The sequence below is a fragment of the Malus domestica genome, chromosome 16, assembly GCF_042453785.1.
Source record: "Malus domestica chromosome 16, GDT2T_hap1".
Lineage (NCBI taxonomy): Eukaryota > Viridiplantae > Streptophyta > Magnoliopsida > Rosales > Rosaceae > Malus > Malus domestica.
The window spans coordinates 19,237,526-19,252,732 of record NC_091676.1 but is presented as its reverse complement, the minus strand read 5'-3'; the positions used below and the strand labels follow the sequence as shown (position 1 = coordinate 19,252,732).

Here is a 15,207-nt window from a genome sequence, read left to right as displayed (position 1 = left end):
GCCGGAGACATCGGTTAGTCATGGTAATGTGAGGGGGTCAGACCATTGCCTAACCATTTTCCGGTTAGAGGCATTTTGGGCCAAGGATGAGGGATGTAGGGAGGTGGTGGAGTAGAGTTGGATAGGCGGAAGGAGGGTGGTAGGGTTGAGAGGTAGTTGCGACATCAGAACTCATGCAAGGAGAATCTCAAGCGGTGGAGTAAGAGTAAATTTAGGAGCACAAGGGAGGAAATTATCTCTTTGTCAACTCGGCTGGGATATCTCCAAGATCAGTGAGAGGTCAATGAGGTAAAGATTAGGGCCACTGTTGCCAACATTGAGAAGTGAGAAGAACGAGATGAATTATTCTGGAGACAATGGTCCCGCGTTAAATGGCTAAAGGAAGGAGATACAAACTCTCGTTTCTCCCATTAGACCACAATTCAAAGAAGGTGCTTAAATAGAATTGCAAAGCTGCTGAACGATAGGGGTGAGTGGCAGGAGAACACTGAAGGAATTAAGCAAGAGATAAACAACCACTTCACTAACCTCTATACATCGGGGGTAGGCAGGATTGGGGTCAGGTTCTTGACCGTATTCATCCATCGGTGTTAGAGGATATGAATGAAATGATGTGTGAGTCATTTACTTTGACGGAGATAAAGGAGGCAGTGTTCCGAATGGGCGATTTTAAGGCACTCGGCCCAAATGGTTTCCAGGGTGTCTTTTTTCATACCTTTTGGGATATTATTGGGGAAGAAGTGAATGGGTTGGTAGATGATTTTGCCACAAGAAATGAGATCCTGCGGAAGTTAAAGTCCATGCATATTGTTCTCATACCTAAGGTTGTGAACCTATCCTCGGTGAACCAATTTAGATCAATAAGCTTATGTAATTACACTTACAAAATATTTTCCAAATTGTTGGCAAATAGATTGAAACAATGGTTACTTGGAATCATATCCCCGACCATGAATGCGTTTGTGGAGGGCAGGCAAATCCAAGATAATACTTTAGTGGCTCATGAGGTGTTCCACTTTCTCAAGCTTAGGAAAGTGAAAACAAAATTTGAGCTTGCTATGAAGATTGATATGAATAAGGCATATGATAGGATTGAATGGGATTTCTTGGAGGCGGTTATGATTCAGATGAGATTCAGTGGGTGGTTGATAAAGATGGTAATGGGATGTGTTTCTACTATGGTTTTTTCGGTCCTAGTGAATTGACAACCGATGGGGGAGTTCAAACTGTTGCGGGGGCTCCAGCAGAGAGATCCCTTATCTCTATATATGTTCCACATCGTTACGAAAATGCTCTCGAGGCTTATCAATGGTGCAGTGGATGGGGGTTTCATTGAAGGGATCAGGTTGAGCACGAACAGCCCATGTATTTTCCATCTATTGTTTGCAAATGATACACTTATATTCTTCCAGGCAACACGGTTAAATTGCCAGAACATAACTCACCTTCTAAAGGCTTATTGTACTGCCTCGAAGTAGGAGGTTAGCATGCAGAAATCATCTGTTTCCTTCGGTGCTAATACCTCGGGGGAATTACGGAACGAGTTGGTGAACATCCTAGGTATGATGCAGGTCCAGGACCTGAGAAAGTATTTGGGAATCCCAACAGTGTGGGGAAGATCGAAGAATGAGGCTCTAGCTTTTGTAAAAGATAAGGTTTTGGCGAAGATTCAAGGGTGGAAGTAAGGGTTCTTATCTCAAGCCGATAGGGAAGTGTTGATAAAGGCGATGGTTCAGGCTATTCCTGCCTACCCAATGAACATTTTCTGTTTCCCGGATAATATCTGTAATGATATTGATGCGACAATAGCCAAATTCTAGTGGGGTCAAAAAGAGGGGGAACGAAAGATACATTAGGTGAGTCGTGAAAATTTGGGTCTACTAAAACAAAAGGGCGGCATGGGATTCCGAAACCTTAAGAAGTTTAACTTAGCACTTTTGGCCAAGCAATGTTTGCTGCTTCTCCATTCCCCAGACTCCATTTGGGCCCGGGTTATCAAGCTGCGCTATTTCCCGAATTGCTCATTTTTTAGGCTCGGAAAGGGGGCCGGTCCTTCTAGGCTTGGGCCAGCCTGTTGGCGAGTCGGGACAGTATCTCCAAATATGCGTTTTGGCAGATTTTGAATGGTGTGAGTACAAAAGTATCGGTCAATTGGTGGCTTCTATCTTTGCGGTTGAGACACCCATCCCCAGCTCAAGGGGTGGTGGTAAACCCTGACAAGAAGGTCTCAGAGTTTTTTTATCAATCTTTTAGGTCCTGACAGCTGGCTGTTATTTAGAGGGAAGTCTTAGCAGCAGATCACCAGGCCATCTTTGATACGCCAATTGGTGGGGCAGACCGAATGAACATATTAGTTTGGCCAGCGGATAGTAGGGGACGTTACACCGTCTGGATACCACTAGATCTATGCTGCAAACCACTGAGCCAGCAACCTTCGCTTGTCCACCTCTTTGCCAGTCGACTCATGGGTTTGGAAAAGTATATGGAACTTATGGGTCCCTCCAAAAGTAAAGAACTTCATGTGGCATGCGTTAAGGGGGGCGACGACTATGAAACGAGACCTATTTAGACGGTGTTGTGCGCCCTCACCTGTGTGCCTTCTCTGTGGTGAGCACGAGGAGACTATCGAGCATGCACTGATTCTATGTCCGTGGGTGGATCAGGAGTGGTTTGGTGGCCCGTTGGGTTTAAAGGTGGAGAAGCGAAGGGTTACATCATTTCACTCTTGGCTGGGCTCAATTTGTAGGAGCCTTCCTGGGGGTGGAAAGGTAAGAAGAGAAACTATGTCATACATGGCCATCACTTGCTGGGAAATTTGGAAGGCCAGATGCAAGGGTGTCTTCCAATCTCTCATCCCTTCCCCAGCCCGTACCATTATTACAATTGAGTCCAATCAATCCATCTTCCTAGAGGCAGATCAAGTGAATAGAGCTCAACGAGACTCTAGCGGGGCTAACATACATGGGTGGCAACCTCCCCCTCCAGGGATCATAAAGGTAAATGTGGACGCTAGCAGGAAGAAGGTAGATGGCTTCTGCCATATTGGGGAGGTGATTCTGGACTTTGATTCCCAGTGCTTGGCAGTTAGGAGGCGGCGGATCAGAGCCATAACTGTCCAATTGGGGGAAGTGTTGGGAGTGCTAGAAGGTTGCTGCATGGCAAGACAGATGGGGTTCTCCCACATTGTGATTGAGTCGGACTCTAAAGGGATCATTGAATGGCTGAATGGATGTATTGAGCAAGGGGCTTGGGAATTGTTCCATGTTCTTGGTAAGATACGGAGCGAAGGTGGGTCCTTTGTTTCTTATGACTGGTCTTGGGTGCTAAGATCAACTAACAAAGCGGCGGATTATGTGGCGTCATATACTGGGGCGAAGATGTGCGACTTTGTCTAGGTTCGTAGACCCCCATCTTCATTTGTTCATATCCTAAACAAAGATGGTCTCCCTTGCCCTCCGTCCAATTTGTAGTGTATGTTTTGTATGTATAAGGGTTACATGTTGTTTCCATGTCGTGTTCTTGCCCTTCTAGTGCTGTTTCTTTTCTAATGTTGTTAACCCGTGTGGCTTTCTATATCCCTGTTTGGCTTCGGCCCTGGTTAATGATATTCTCCAATTCTTCAAATAAAAATAAATTAAAAAAAAAGGGGACGTGTATCTTACAAACCACTATATACTGATAAGCGGCAATAAACTTGACTTTGTTGTTAATGACAAACTTCACATTAAGTCGTCTTTTTTTTTTTTTTTACCAAATACTATTCTTTATTTCAAACCCAAACTTTATTCTTCATCTTGCTTCTACATGTCGAGGCCACTGATTGTGAACCATAAAAAGATGATAAAGCGAATCTTGGATCTGGATAATTAAGGTGTACCAACACTGCATCAAATAATTTTGCACAATGCCAATATTTGCACGTATACGAAGCAAAGCAAAGCTGCTAAACTACTAACATCCAAATATACAGTCAATAATGCACTACTATAAAATATGCACCTCTCTCTTCCTCTTCCTCAAGCCAATACATCACAAAGAATATATCTTACAACAGAGATAAGATGAGCACTCAAACGAAAAGCGACCGAGGATGGCATCTGATCCATGTGAGGGTACTGAAGGTACGTATCGAACAAGTTTAAGTTATACAGGTGTGTGCGAATGCATGTAATTAGTACAATATATTTCAGTCTAATTACTTAATTCATATTCAATTAATGTAGGTAAGTATGTATGGCCTGAGCTGTTAGTAGCCGAGGGTATGGTTGCGGAGGCAACAATTAAGAGGGAGAATTCCACTGTCAACATTGAAATCGTGGTAGAAGGAACCATTTTACCAGCAGATTTCCGATGCGTAGCTGATAGGTTCGAGTTTGGTTCGATACAGATGGCTTTGTTACCAGGGTACTTGTAATTGGTTAATTATATCCAAATTATATATTGGGCTCTCTTGTAATCTTCTGTTTGTACTTTCTATAATGCAAAAAAGGAGTTGTAGTATTCTCCATGCATTGTATTGAAACCAGTCATTTATTTTTCTTCGGTTTACGATCCTATATGAAGCTCAGTATGTAGGATTGAAATAGTCTTGGTTCTCTCTTTTGTTTTTCTCTCTGTTCAACTACATCAAAGTACAAATTAAGAACATATATTCGGAGGATCGCGTCATCCTTACATGCACACACCCTACCACACTGCCATTGAGTCCTCAAACCTTGTCGGGTCTTTCAAGTCAAAAGAAAAATAATACCACACACCAATTATTACATTTGAAGGTTTCTCAAATCAACCCGTCACTTGAAAACCAATATACAAACTTACGGGCATGTTTGAAATTGCTTGAGGAGGATGAGTTTGATTATGCCCAAATTTGTGTGACCCAATCAATTTCAATCAAGTCATGCCCACATCTTTCACATAATTTCGTCTGCCCTTGAACCTGAATGAATTATGAACGATTTAGGTTAGACCTATGTTTAATACATTATAGAACTAAACTCTTTTCATCGTATGGGTTTGATTATAAGTTTTAACTTTGCACAAGGATACAATTTGATTATAAGTTTGAATTTTGCATAAGGATACAATTTAAGCATCTAAAAAGACTTTTGGGCCCTTAACATACAAAGAAGCCCCGAGTCTTGACATGTTTGATCTAAGTGGTGGGGATTAATTGGTTGGTGTTGGGTTCTTACTGTGTTTATCTGGAATTTGAAAGTAAGATAATGGACTGTATGTGATCTGATGTTGGGTTTTTAAGCATGACTAATTAATTGGTAGTGTTATCAAATTGATGACATATCTTGACATGTTTGATCTAAGTGGTGGGGATTAATTGGTTGGTGTTGGGTTCTTACTGTGTTTATCTGGAATTTGAAAGTAAGATAATGGGCTGTCTGTGATTTGGTATTGGTTTTTAGGCTATCGGTTGTTCATGTGCTATTTGCATCGGTAATTAATATGAGTCGTCTGGCTAATTGATGCTGGCGAAACTGGGTTTGGCATAAATTAGTAGACTTAGTGAATAAATATCCAGTTAAAAAGAATTATTTGTTAGGATTGTGATTAGTGGTGTGTTGATTTGCACTCGACTTGAAGAATAGTTAGGAAGTTAATCTGATCCTTGATCCCCTCTAAAGAACAAGTGTGAAACAATAGAGATGCAATCGAAAAACATAAAAGTAAACCAATCACACAAACATGAATTTGCGAGATTTAATTCGATATGAGCAACGAACGCCTGAGGTTTTGCTAGCTACCAGATGTTAGATAGGGAAACAATTACAAGCGCTCAAGTGTTTCCTCACTCTCACTCATGATTAGGGTTTCTGAGCACTTACATATAAGATTTTTTTTTGAGTTACGTGGATTGGATTAGGAATAAAACGAGGAATCATATCACAAGTAGGAATCCAAAAAGAACCAAGCTTGGGGGCTAAAGCCTACCAGTCAGTGCAACTCTAACTCCCATGCCTCCATCTACTACTGGACCGGTTACCATTGGATGGCCGACCGGTTGCTCCACGCGACCCAACTGTCTGAGCTATTCGACTGGTGACCATTTCCTGCATATGCGAATTCTTCTCCCTAACTTATTAATAATAACTACTTTTAAAAACTATAACAGTGCCTGTAGAGTTTGCTACTATGCATCTGAATATTTAGCCTAAACTGATGAAGAAGATACAAAGGTTTTTGGGGGGTTGGGAGGGGCCGAAGTCTGATGAGCGTAAGAAGCTTTTCACAACCAGAGGAGGGTGGATATTATAATAAAAGATGAAATTCCAATATTTGTTTTTTATAACCTTTCAGATATTGTCAATAACACTTATCATCTTAGTACGTGTACCGTACAAACAAGATTTCTTGAGATTCAAGAAACAATTGACTTTTCTGTACACTAGCTAAGTCACACACACATATATAATATACATTATTGCTGTACTCAACAAAGTTGACTTTCAATTTACTCTTTGACAAATGCTAGCAACCTTGTTATTTGGACTTTCTCGTTCTACCTTATTCACTTTTCTTCTCATACTGTAGTGTTGCTTAATGATCTGAACTATCAATCTTTTAGATCACCATTTAAAAATCATCTATACAAAAAGTTAAACTAAATTCGAAATCGTTTAGTCATCTAATTGTTATCTAATAAATAGATGAACCATGTTTTTCACTTAAACATTAATTTGGACGCAATTAATCCCTAGTTTCTAATTTGGTTGATTTTTTTAACGGGTGATTTAAAAAGTGAACGGTTCCGATTATCAAATAACATTGTAGAATGAGTAAAAGAGCCGAAAAAGTTCAAGTGAGAAGGTTAGTAGCATCCCACTTATTTTCTTTGGCCTGCAACAAGATTAAATATTGACTTTGAATATGTTGTTGAACTCCAAAATTATATCATTCCTCGTTTTGCTTCTTAACGAGTACATGCATGCTCATCCAGATCGTAAAGATAGACTACACAATCTTGGCGGTATGGTTTGTAAACACATTACATTTTAAAACAATTCATATTAACTTTCGGCCTACGTAACACTAAACAAAGTCAATAACAACCAACTACTATCCATTAAATGTTACCAATATAAGTACACTTCTCTTCCCCACCCAAATACATCACAAAGCAATACTGCATACAGAGGGCCAAACTAGCTAGTACTCTAGATAAAACAAAGGCGATTTGCTAGGATGTCATTTGAATGTGAAGGGAAGGATACATGGCCCGAGCTTGTCGGAGCCAAGGGGAAGGAGGCGGAGGCAACAATTGAGAGTGAGAATCGTTTAGTCAACGCTGTGATTGTGAAAGAAGGAATGTTTGTCACTACGGATTTTCGATATGATAGGGTTCGAGTTTGGGTCAATAAACATGGCATTGTTACCAGGGTCCCTGCAATTGGTTAATTCATACATGTAAGGTTATGTAAAATGTTGAGTTTTGGTTTCAATATTTGTTGTATATTTCATTATGAATGTTACAAGAGAGTGAAGGCAACTCTTATAGAGAGCCAAAAGAAAGCTACAATAGATTGTAAGATAACTACACAATCACAATCCCTAAAATCTGCCCTAACAAGTGGAAAAGCAAAAACGAAATTACAAGTAAAGAAGCTTTTACAAGCAACTAAGAAAGGTTGATGTAAGGTGAATGACAAGCTATGGAAAGGTTGATGTAAGGTGAATGACAAGCTATGGAAGGTGAGGTTGATGTAAGGTGAATGATAAGGTGAATGACAAGCTATGGAAAGGTTAATGTAAGGTGAATGACAAGCTATGGAAAGTGAGGTTGATGTAAGGTGAATAACAAGCTATGGAAAGTGACTTTAGCCTATGACTTAACTAAAGTGAGGATGACAACTCATACATACAACCCATCCATACAAATCGGTTTCAATACACCCTCTCAAGCTAGATCAAGGGGATTGATTGATCCAAGCTTGCACAACAAACGCTGAAACTGAGTAGAGTCTAGTGCTTTTGTAAATAAATCAGCAAGTTGATCGTGGCTGCGTGTGAACATGGTGTCTATCACCTTGGATTGAACTTGAGCACGAATATAATGGCAGTCAACTTCAATATGTTTGGTCCTTTCATGGAATACTGGATTGGAGGCAATGTGCATGGCAGCTTGGTTATCACAATACAAGGACATAGGTTCCATGCTTGTGAATCCGAGATCGGAAAGAAGACCTTTCAACCATATGAGTTCACAAGCTGTTGCTACCATAGCCCTATACTTAGCTTCGGCACTAGATCGAGCAATAACAATTTGTTTCTTGCTCTTCCAAGTGACAAGGTTCCCTCCAACAAATGCGTAAAAACCTATTGTGGATTTTCGATCAAGGGCATTTCTAGCCTAGTCAACATCTGTGTAGGCCAAGATGTGATTTGATCTATTGTTCTTCATAATTATCCCCCTTCCTACTGAGCCTTTGAGATATTGAAGTATTCTCTTGACAATTTCCCAGTGAACTAGAGTAGGAGAGTGCATGAACTGACTGGCTAGGCTAACTAAATATGAGATATCAGGCCTAGTAATGGTGAGATAAATAAGTTTCCCAACCATTCGCTAATAAACACTAGGGTCGGAGAGAGGTTCATCTTTTTCATGCCACTGAAGTTTGCTAGCTAGGGGTGTCCAAGCTGGTTTACATTCCATCATGTTAGCTTCATCTAGAAGATCGAGAACATACTTTCTTTTATTCAAGAACAATCCCTTTGAAGAGGTAGCCACCTCAATTCCAAGAAAGTATTTCAAGGGCCCCAAGTCTTTAATGGCAAATTTTTTGTGAAGTGACTGCCTAAGCGTCTTGATTTCACCTATATTGTCACCTGTAATAATTAGGTCGTCAACATATATAAGCACAACCAATTTTCCAGCAATACTACTTCGAACAAACAAAGAAGAGTCAGCATAACTCCTTTTGAACCCTGCAGCTTCAAGGACTGAACTAAGCTTTGAATACCAAGCTCGAGGGGATTGTTTAAGACCATATATGGCTTTGTGAAGTCTGCAGACCTTGTTGGGTTCATTTTCTCTTGGATGACTACAAGGCAACTTCATGTACACTTCTTCTTCAAGATCCCCATGAAGAAATGCATTATTCACATCCATTTGGAATAAGGGCCATGCATTATTGACTGCCATAGACAACAATACCCTCACTGTGTTCATTTTGGCAACAGGAGCAAAGGTCTCCTTATAGTCAATGCCATAGGTTTAAGCAAGGATTTAAATATCGGTAATATCGGAAATATCGGTAGTCCGAAAACACGGAAATATCGATGGAAATATCGGGATAATATCGATATCGATAAAAATTACATGGAAACCACGGAAATTGTAAGAAAAACTTGGAAATTTTTATTGAAACTTTACAGGATGTTTATTTAGTCAATTATCTATTAATTTATCACAAAACATTGGAAGGAAATGCATTGCATGATGGATTTAACATTATCAAGTTGATTATATAGCGAGCTGGCAAACATTGTGAGTGTAGAAAATATGTAGTAATTAATGAAAGAAGTTTAAACACACCATAATCATTTATATATAATGAATTAGTACAATATTTTACACTTTATACATTGCATGGAAAGATACATGAGTGACTTAGTACCACATAGAGTTCCTATGAGGTTCAAAATTTTCACCTTGGTGTTTTTTAAAATATAGAAATTTATCCTAGATAATAAATATTAGCTTGCAAACCTTGCAGACATCTTAATGACCATATAAGGCTGAATATGTAATCACAAACACATATGTAACGAGTTGGATAAGGCCCAGGTACGTGGTTGACAAAGGAAGGGTTCAAATATAATCTGCTTGCTTAGTTAAAAAAAACAAAATATTATCTAAATAATTTATAATTTATATAACATTTATATATATATATATATATATATATATCCTAAACTTTTAAAAATATAAATGGATGGCCTTCATTATTAAAAGTTAAAACCATGCACCTCTTTCACGTCACTTGTCTAAAAGTTTTAGACTAAAACCATCAAAGCCAATGGTTTTGTTTTGTTTAAGTCTCCCGTCCCACCAAGGTTTTCTCTCTCTCTCTCTCTCTCCCCGCACCGTCCCCTCCTCCTCCCTCATCTTCACAGATTTCTGTTCCTCTCTCTCTCCCCGCATCACAGATCTCTGTTCCTCTCTCTCTCCCCGCATCACAGATTTCTGTTCCTCTCTCCCCGCATCACAGATTTCTGTTCCTCTCTCTCTCCCCGCATCGTCTCCTCCTCCTCCCTCATCTTCACAGATCTCTGTTCCTCTCTCTCTCCCCGCACCGTCTCCTCCTCCTCCCTCATCTTCACAGATCTCTGTGAAATGTTTGCTCATTGATCTCTCAACTCCGTCTGATCCGCGGCCTTCCAAAGATGATGATCTTTAGCACTGTAACTGCCGGTCAGGTACTCGATTTCTCAGCTTCTACTGTTTTCTTCCAGATCTTGCTCGAATTCAAGCCCTTGCTTCTCGGATTAGTGTAATTTTGTCACTGATTTTGGTATAAAGTGGTGATTTTTGTTGAAAGATAGTGATGATTTTGTTCCGTGTGGTTGTAGGTTTCGTTCTTGCTCGGAGTTATTCCGATTCTCCGGCGAGGTCGTGCACTTCCGGCGTTGTAGCAGTTCAAAAAATATCGCGATATTTCCAAAATATCGCGATATTATCGATAAAATCACGATATTTTGACGAAAACCATCCGGATACCTATTTAAATATTCATTGCGCGAAAAACCGATAATATCGGCGATATTTCGCCGATATTATCGGCATTTTCTTCCATGGGTTTAAGTAAAGCCTTGAGCTACTAATTGTGCCTTGTGTCTTTCAATGCTTCCATTGGAGTTGAATTTAGTCTTATATATCCACCTACTTCCCACGACCTTCTTGCCATTTGGAAGATCCACCACACTCCATGTCTGGTTGTCATTCAGAGCTTGAAGCTCTTTAGTCATAATATCTGGCCACTTAAGCATGCATGCGGCTTCATGAAAATTCCTTGGTTCGAAAGTGTGGGACACTTTGTTAAGGAAAGAAGTATGAGAATATGAGAATTTGTGATAAGAAATGGCTGCATAAATAGGATGCCTTGCAGTGTAAGTAACATACTCTTGTAACCTCACTAGTGGATGTCTATCTTGTGTAGGATTTCTTCTTGGTGCACTTATAGCTTGCTGATTTGGTTGGGCTTCTGATGGTTCAGAGGAGTTTGGCACTGCATCAGTTACACTCTTAGTGAGTTGAGAATTATCAGGGCTGATATGAGCAAAAGTGACTTTATGAATTTCTACTGGAATAGTTAGTGGAAATAGGTCCATAAGATCTTCCATATTAGCATTAGTCTCCAACCCTTTGTGGAAATAAGGTGAATATTCATCAAATCGCACATCTCTAGAGACTGCCAGCTTCCCCGTGTTAGGGTTGTACACTTTGTAACCCTTTTGAGAATTGGTGTATCCCATAAACACACATTTGACAGCTCGAGGGTCGAGTTTGTCATGATGGAGAGCTTGAATGTGCACATAACAAGTACAACCAAAGGTCCTGAGGTGAGACAAGCTTATAGGCCTGCCCTTCATGACTTCAAAAGGAGATTTAGTATTCAACACCCGATTATTAATGATGTACGTGGCAGTGAGTAGAGCTTGGGACGAAAATTTCTTAGGAACATTCATTTGGATCATAAGTGATCGAGTCTTTTCCAATAAGTCTCGATTTTTTCTCTCTGCCACACCATTTTGTTGTGGTGTACCAACACAACTAGTTTGATGCAAAATGTCATGATTGCTCAAGTAATTACTCATGTTATTAGAAGTGTACTCGGTACCATTATCTGATCTTAACATATATAACTTAGATGAAAATTGATTGGTGATTAGGTTGTGAAGGTCTTTAAAAGCATCAAACAAATCACTTTTAAGTTTTAAAAGATACAACCAGGTTACTCTAGAATAGTCATCAATAAATGTAACATAATATCTATACCCATCAAAGGATTCTACAAGGACCCCAAATATCAGAGTGAACAAGCTCAAAAAGTTTACTAGTTCTAGAATTAGAGGAAACAAAAGGAAGTCTAGTGGCTTTTGACATTTAACAAGTTTCACACTCCAGTTTGTTTTTACAAAAAAAAAAGGGAAACAACTTGGTCATCACATGTTCTGAGGGATGGGCAAGGCATTGATGCCGGAGTTGGTGTTCCTGAACTTAACTTAAGTTGACACTGAGCTTTTTGACAAAATTGCATTTCTTTGAGAGATAGTAGAGTCCATTCAAGAAGAACCTTTCACCAATCTTCTTCTAAGTAACTCGGTCTTGAAACACAACATTGTGAGGGGAAAATATGGCAAGACAGTCTAAGGTTTTTTTTTATTTTTCCTATTGACAAGAACTGAAAAGGAAAAGAACGTACATAGAGAGCAGTGGAATCAGTATGCTCACTTAGCAATCTAATCTTTCCTTTCCCTAGAATAGGTTCCCCTTTCCCATTTGCAATAGATACATGAATTGGATCAATAGTTCTTTGAAAATCGTGGAGACTAGAGGGTTTATTAGTTATATGATCAGTGGCACCAGAGTCAATAATCCAAAAATCATGTGTAACATTTACATTAAGAGCAGTGGAAATGGCACTGATAATACCTGGAATATTGCCTTTCGATGTGTTCTCCGAGTCAGCCAAGAATCCAGCAAATTTCCCTAGCATTGCAGTAGGGTTTTCAGGTGTCATTTCATCAGGTTCAGTGATTCCTTACTTCTTGTGAAGAAGAGTAGCAAACTCGTTGATCAAGGGCACATGATTTGTTGAGAAATTGGCCATCCCATCAGTTAAGGAACAAGCTGAATGAAATGCTTTTGGAGTGACTCCACTCTTCCCATTTTTAATCATCCTACCTTCCCTATCAAACTTAGGCTTTAACTCCGGATGAAGAATCCAACATTTTTCTCTAAAATGTCCCTTCATGTTGCAATAAGAACATTTCCAGTCTGCTTTCTTGCCAAGCACCCTATCACCAGTTGCTTTGTGATTTGTCATGAAAACCCTAGCTTTAGAGTTGGATTTGGGCTCAACATTCATCACTCTTCGTCGAGTTTCTTCTCTCTGGACTGCATGACACACAGTGGTAAATGAGGGCAGCTCTTGAGTCATTAACAAATGACTACGCAGGTCTTCATACTCCGCTCCCAAGCTTGCTAAGAGTTGAAAAACCTTGTCTTCATCAGCCCTCTTCAGTAGCACAACGGAATCAATCGTGTGTGGACGATACATATCGAGTTCATTCCACATGGATTTCATACTTCCAAGTTGTTGAACAAATGAGTGATCACCTTGCTTTAGTTGAAAGATGTGAACTGAGTTGTTTTGGCTGTCATACATGTCTTTGACAGACTCCCATAAGAGAAGGGAAGACTTTGAGTAGCTGAAAAGCTCAAACAGTTGATCAGTAGTATGCCATGCATCGTAAGTTGGTAAAACGGATTCTGGGGGCTCAGAGCTTCCATTGATAAACCCTAGCTTCGATCTTCCTCCTATAACAAGTGACACAGCTCTTGACCAAGGAAGGTAGTTGAACTCGTTCAGTAGTACCAAGCAGAGTCGTTGATTTGGATTGTTCTTAACCCCTTGGGTTAAGTTTGGGGATGAGGATGAGGCATTGTCGGCACTAGACACATTTTCTTCTGCCATCTCTATCGATGATGAGCAAATGAAGAAGTAAAAAAAAAAAACAGAGTCAGGACCCTATGGTTCCTGCTCTGATACCATGTTGAGTTTTGGTTTCAATATTTGTTGTATATTTCATTATGAATGTTACAAGAGAGTGAAGGCAACTCTTATAGAGAGACAAAAGAAAGCTACAATAGATTGTAGGATAACTACACAAACACAGTCCCTAAAATCTGCCCTAACAAGTGGAAAAGCAAAAACCAAATTACAAGTGAAGAAGTTTTTACAAGCAACTAAGAAATGTTGATGTAAGGTGAATAACAACTTATGGAAAGGTTGATGTAAGGTGAATGATGGTGCGAAAAAGTAACCAGGACATGACTAGCTGATCAGTAGTATGCAATGCATCGTAAGTTGGTAAAGCGGATTCTGGGGGCTCAAAGCTTCCATTGATAAACCCTAGCTTCGATCTTCCTCCTATAACAAGTGACACCGCTCTTGACCAAGGAAGGTAGTTGAACTCGTTCAGTAGTACCAAGCAGAGTCGTTGATTTGGATTGTTCTTAACCCCTTGGGTTAAGTTTGGGGAGGAGGATGAGGCATTGTCGGCACTAGACACATTTTCTTCTGCCATCTCTATCGATGATGAGCAAATGAAGAAGTAAAAAAAAAAAAACAGAGTCAGGACCCTATGGTTCCTGCTCTGATACCATGTTAAGTTTTGGTTTCAATATTTGTTGTATATTTCATTATGAATGTTACAAGAGAGTGAAGGCAACTCTTATAGAGAGCCAAAAGAAAGCTACAATAGATTGTAGGATAACTACACAAACACAATCCCTAAAATCTGCCCTAACAAGTGGAAAAGCAAAAACGAAATTACAAGTAAAGAAGCTTTTACAAGCAACTAAGAAATGTTGATGTAAGGTGAATGACAAGCTATGGAAAGGTTTATGTAAGGTGAATGATGGTGCGAAAAATTAACTTAACACACAAATTAAACCCTCTTGTATCAATTGTAGTAAAGAATGTAAGTATGGATCGTTCTGGACCGGGGATTAGAAGGGCTTGCTAATAACCTCTAAACTGACTTAAAAACATATAAACAAAGTTAAAAACACTAAACTAAACTCAAAGAACTCAAGACAAACTCAAAAGACTCAAAACAAGCTAAAAACGCTCAAATCTGCCTAAAAACACAAACTGGGCATATTTGGACTCTGAACACACTTTTGGATGAATTTTGGTTTTAACTTGGTTCGAAACACTTAAAAACACAAACTAAATCAGTTTCTAACTAATATGACGCAACAAGGTAAAGGGGGTTTTGGTTTTGACGAAATTGAAAACAAAACAATTAAATTAAAGAACTAATGAAATCTGCACGAATTTGAGTAGATTGAATGGATGGAAGGCTAGCTAGGAGGTTCTTCTCCACAATTGACACACTTGCAAACAAAATGATTTCCAATTGCTTTTCAATAAACTATGAATTCTCAACGCCCCAGATTAACTG

The 15,207-nt window shown here is 39.5% G+C and overlaps 2 protein-coding genes and 1 long non-coding RNA gene across 3 annotated transcripts; 2 read left to right on the top strand and 1 right to left on the bottom strand.

The window, feature by feature from the left end:
* The first annotated feature begins 2,792 nt into the window (after window positions 1-2,792).
* On the top strand, window positions 2,793-3,395 carry LOC114822268 (uncharacterized). The gene has a single exon (XM_029096593.2). The coding sequence runs from the start codon at window positions 2,793-2,795 to the stop codon at window positions 3,393-3,395; it is 603 nt and encodes a 200-aa protein (XP_028952426.2).
* Window positions 3,396-3,996: 601 nt separating this feature from the next.
* On the top strand, window positions 3,997-4,602 carry LOC114822213 (uncharacterized). The gene is made up of 2 exons (XR_011576922.1): window positions 3,997-4,121; window positions 4,224-4,602. It is a non-coding gene; the product is annotated as an uncharacterized lncRNA (long non-coding RNA).
* An 8,174-nt stretch (window positions 4,603-12,776) lies between these two features.
* LOC139193037 (uncharacterized) lies at window positions 12,777-13,712 on the bottom strand. The gene has a single exon (XM_070815996.1). The coding sequence runs from the start codon at window positions 13,710-13,712 to the stop codon at window positions 12,777-12,779; it is 936 nt and encodes a 311-aa protein (XP_070672097.1).
* Between the last annotated feature and the right edge of the window lie 1,495 nt (window positions 13,713-15,207).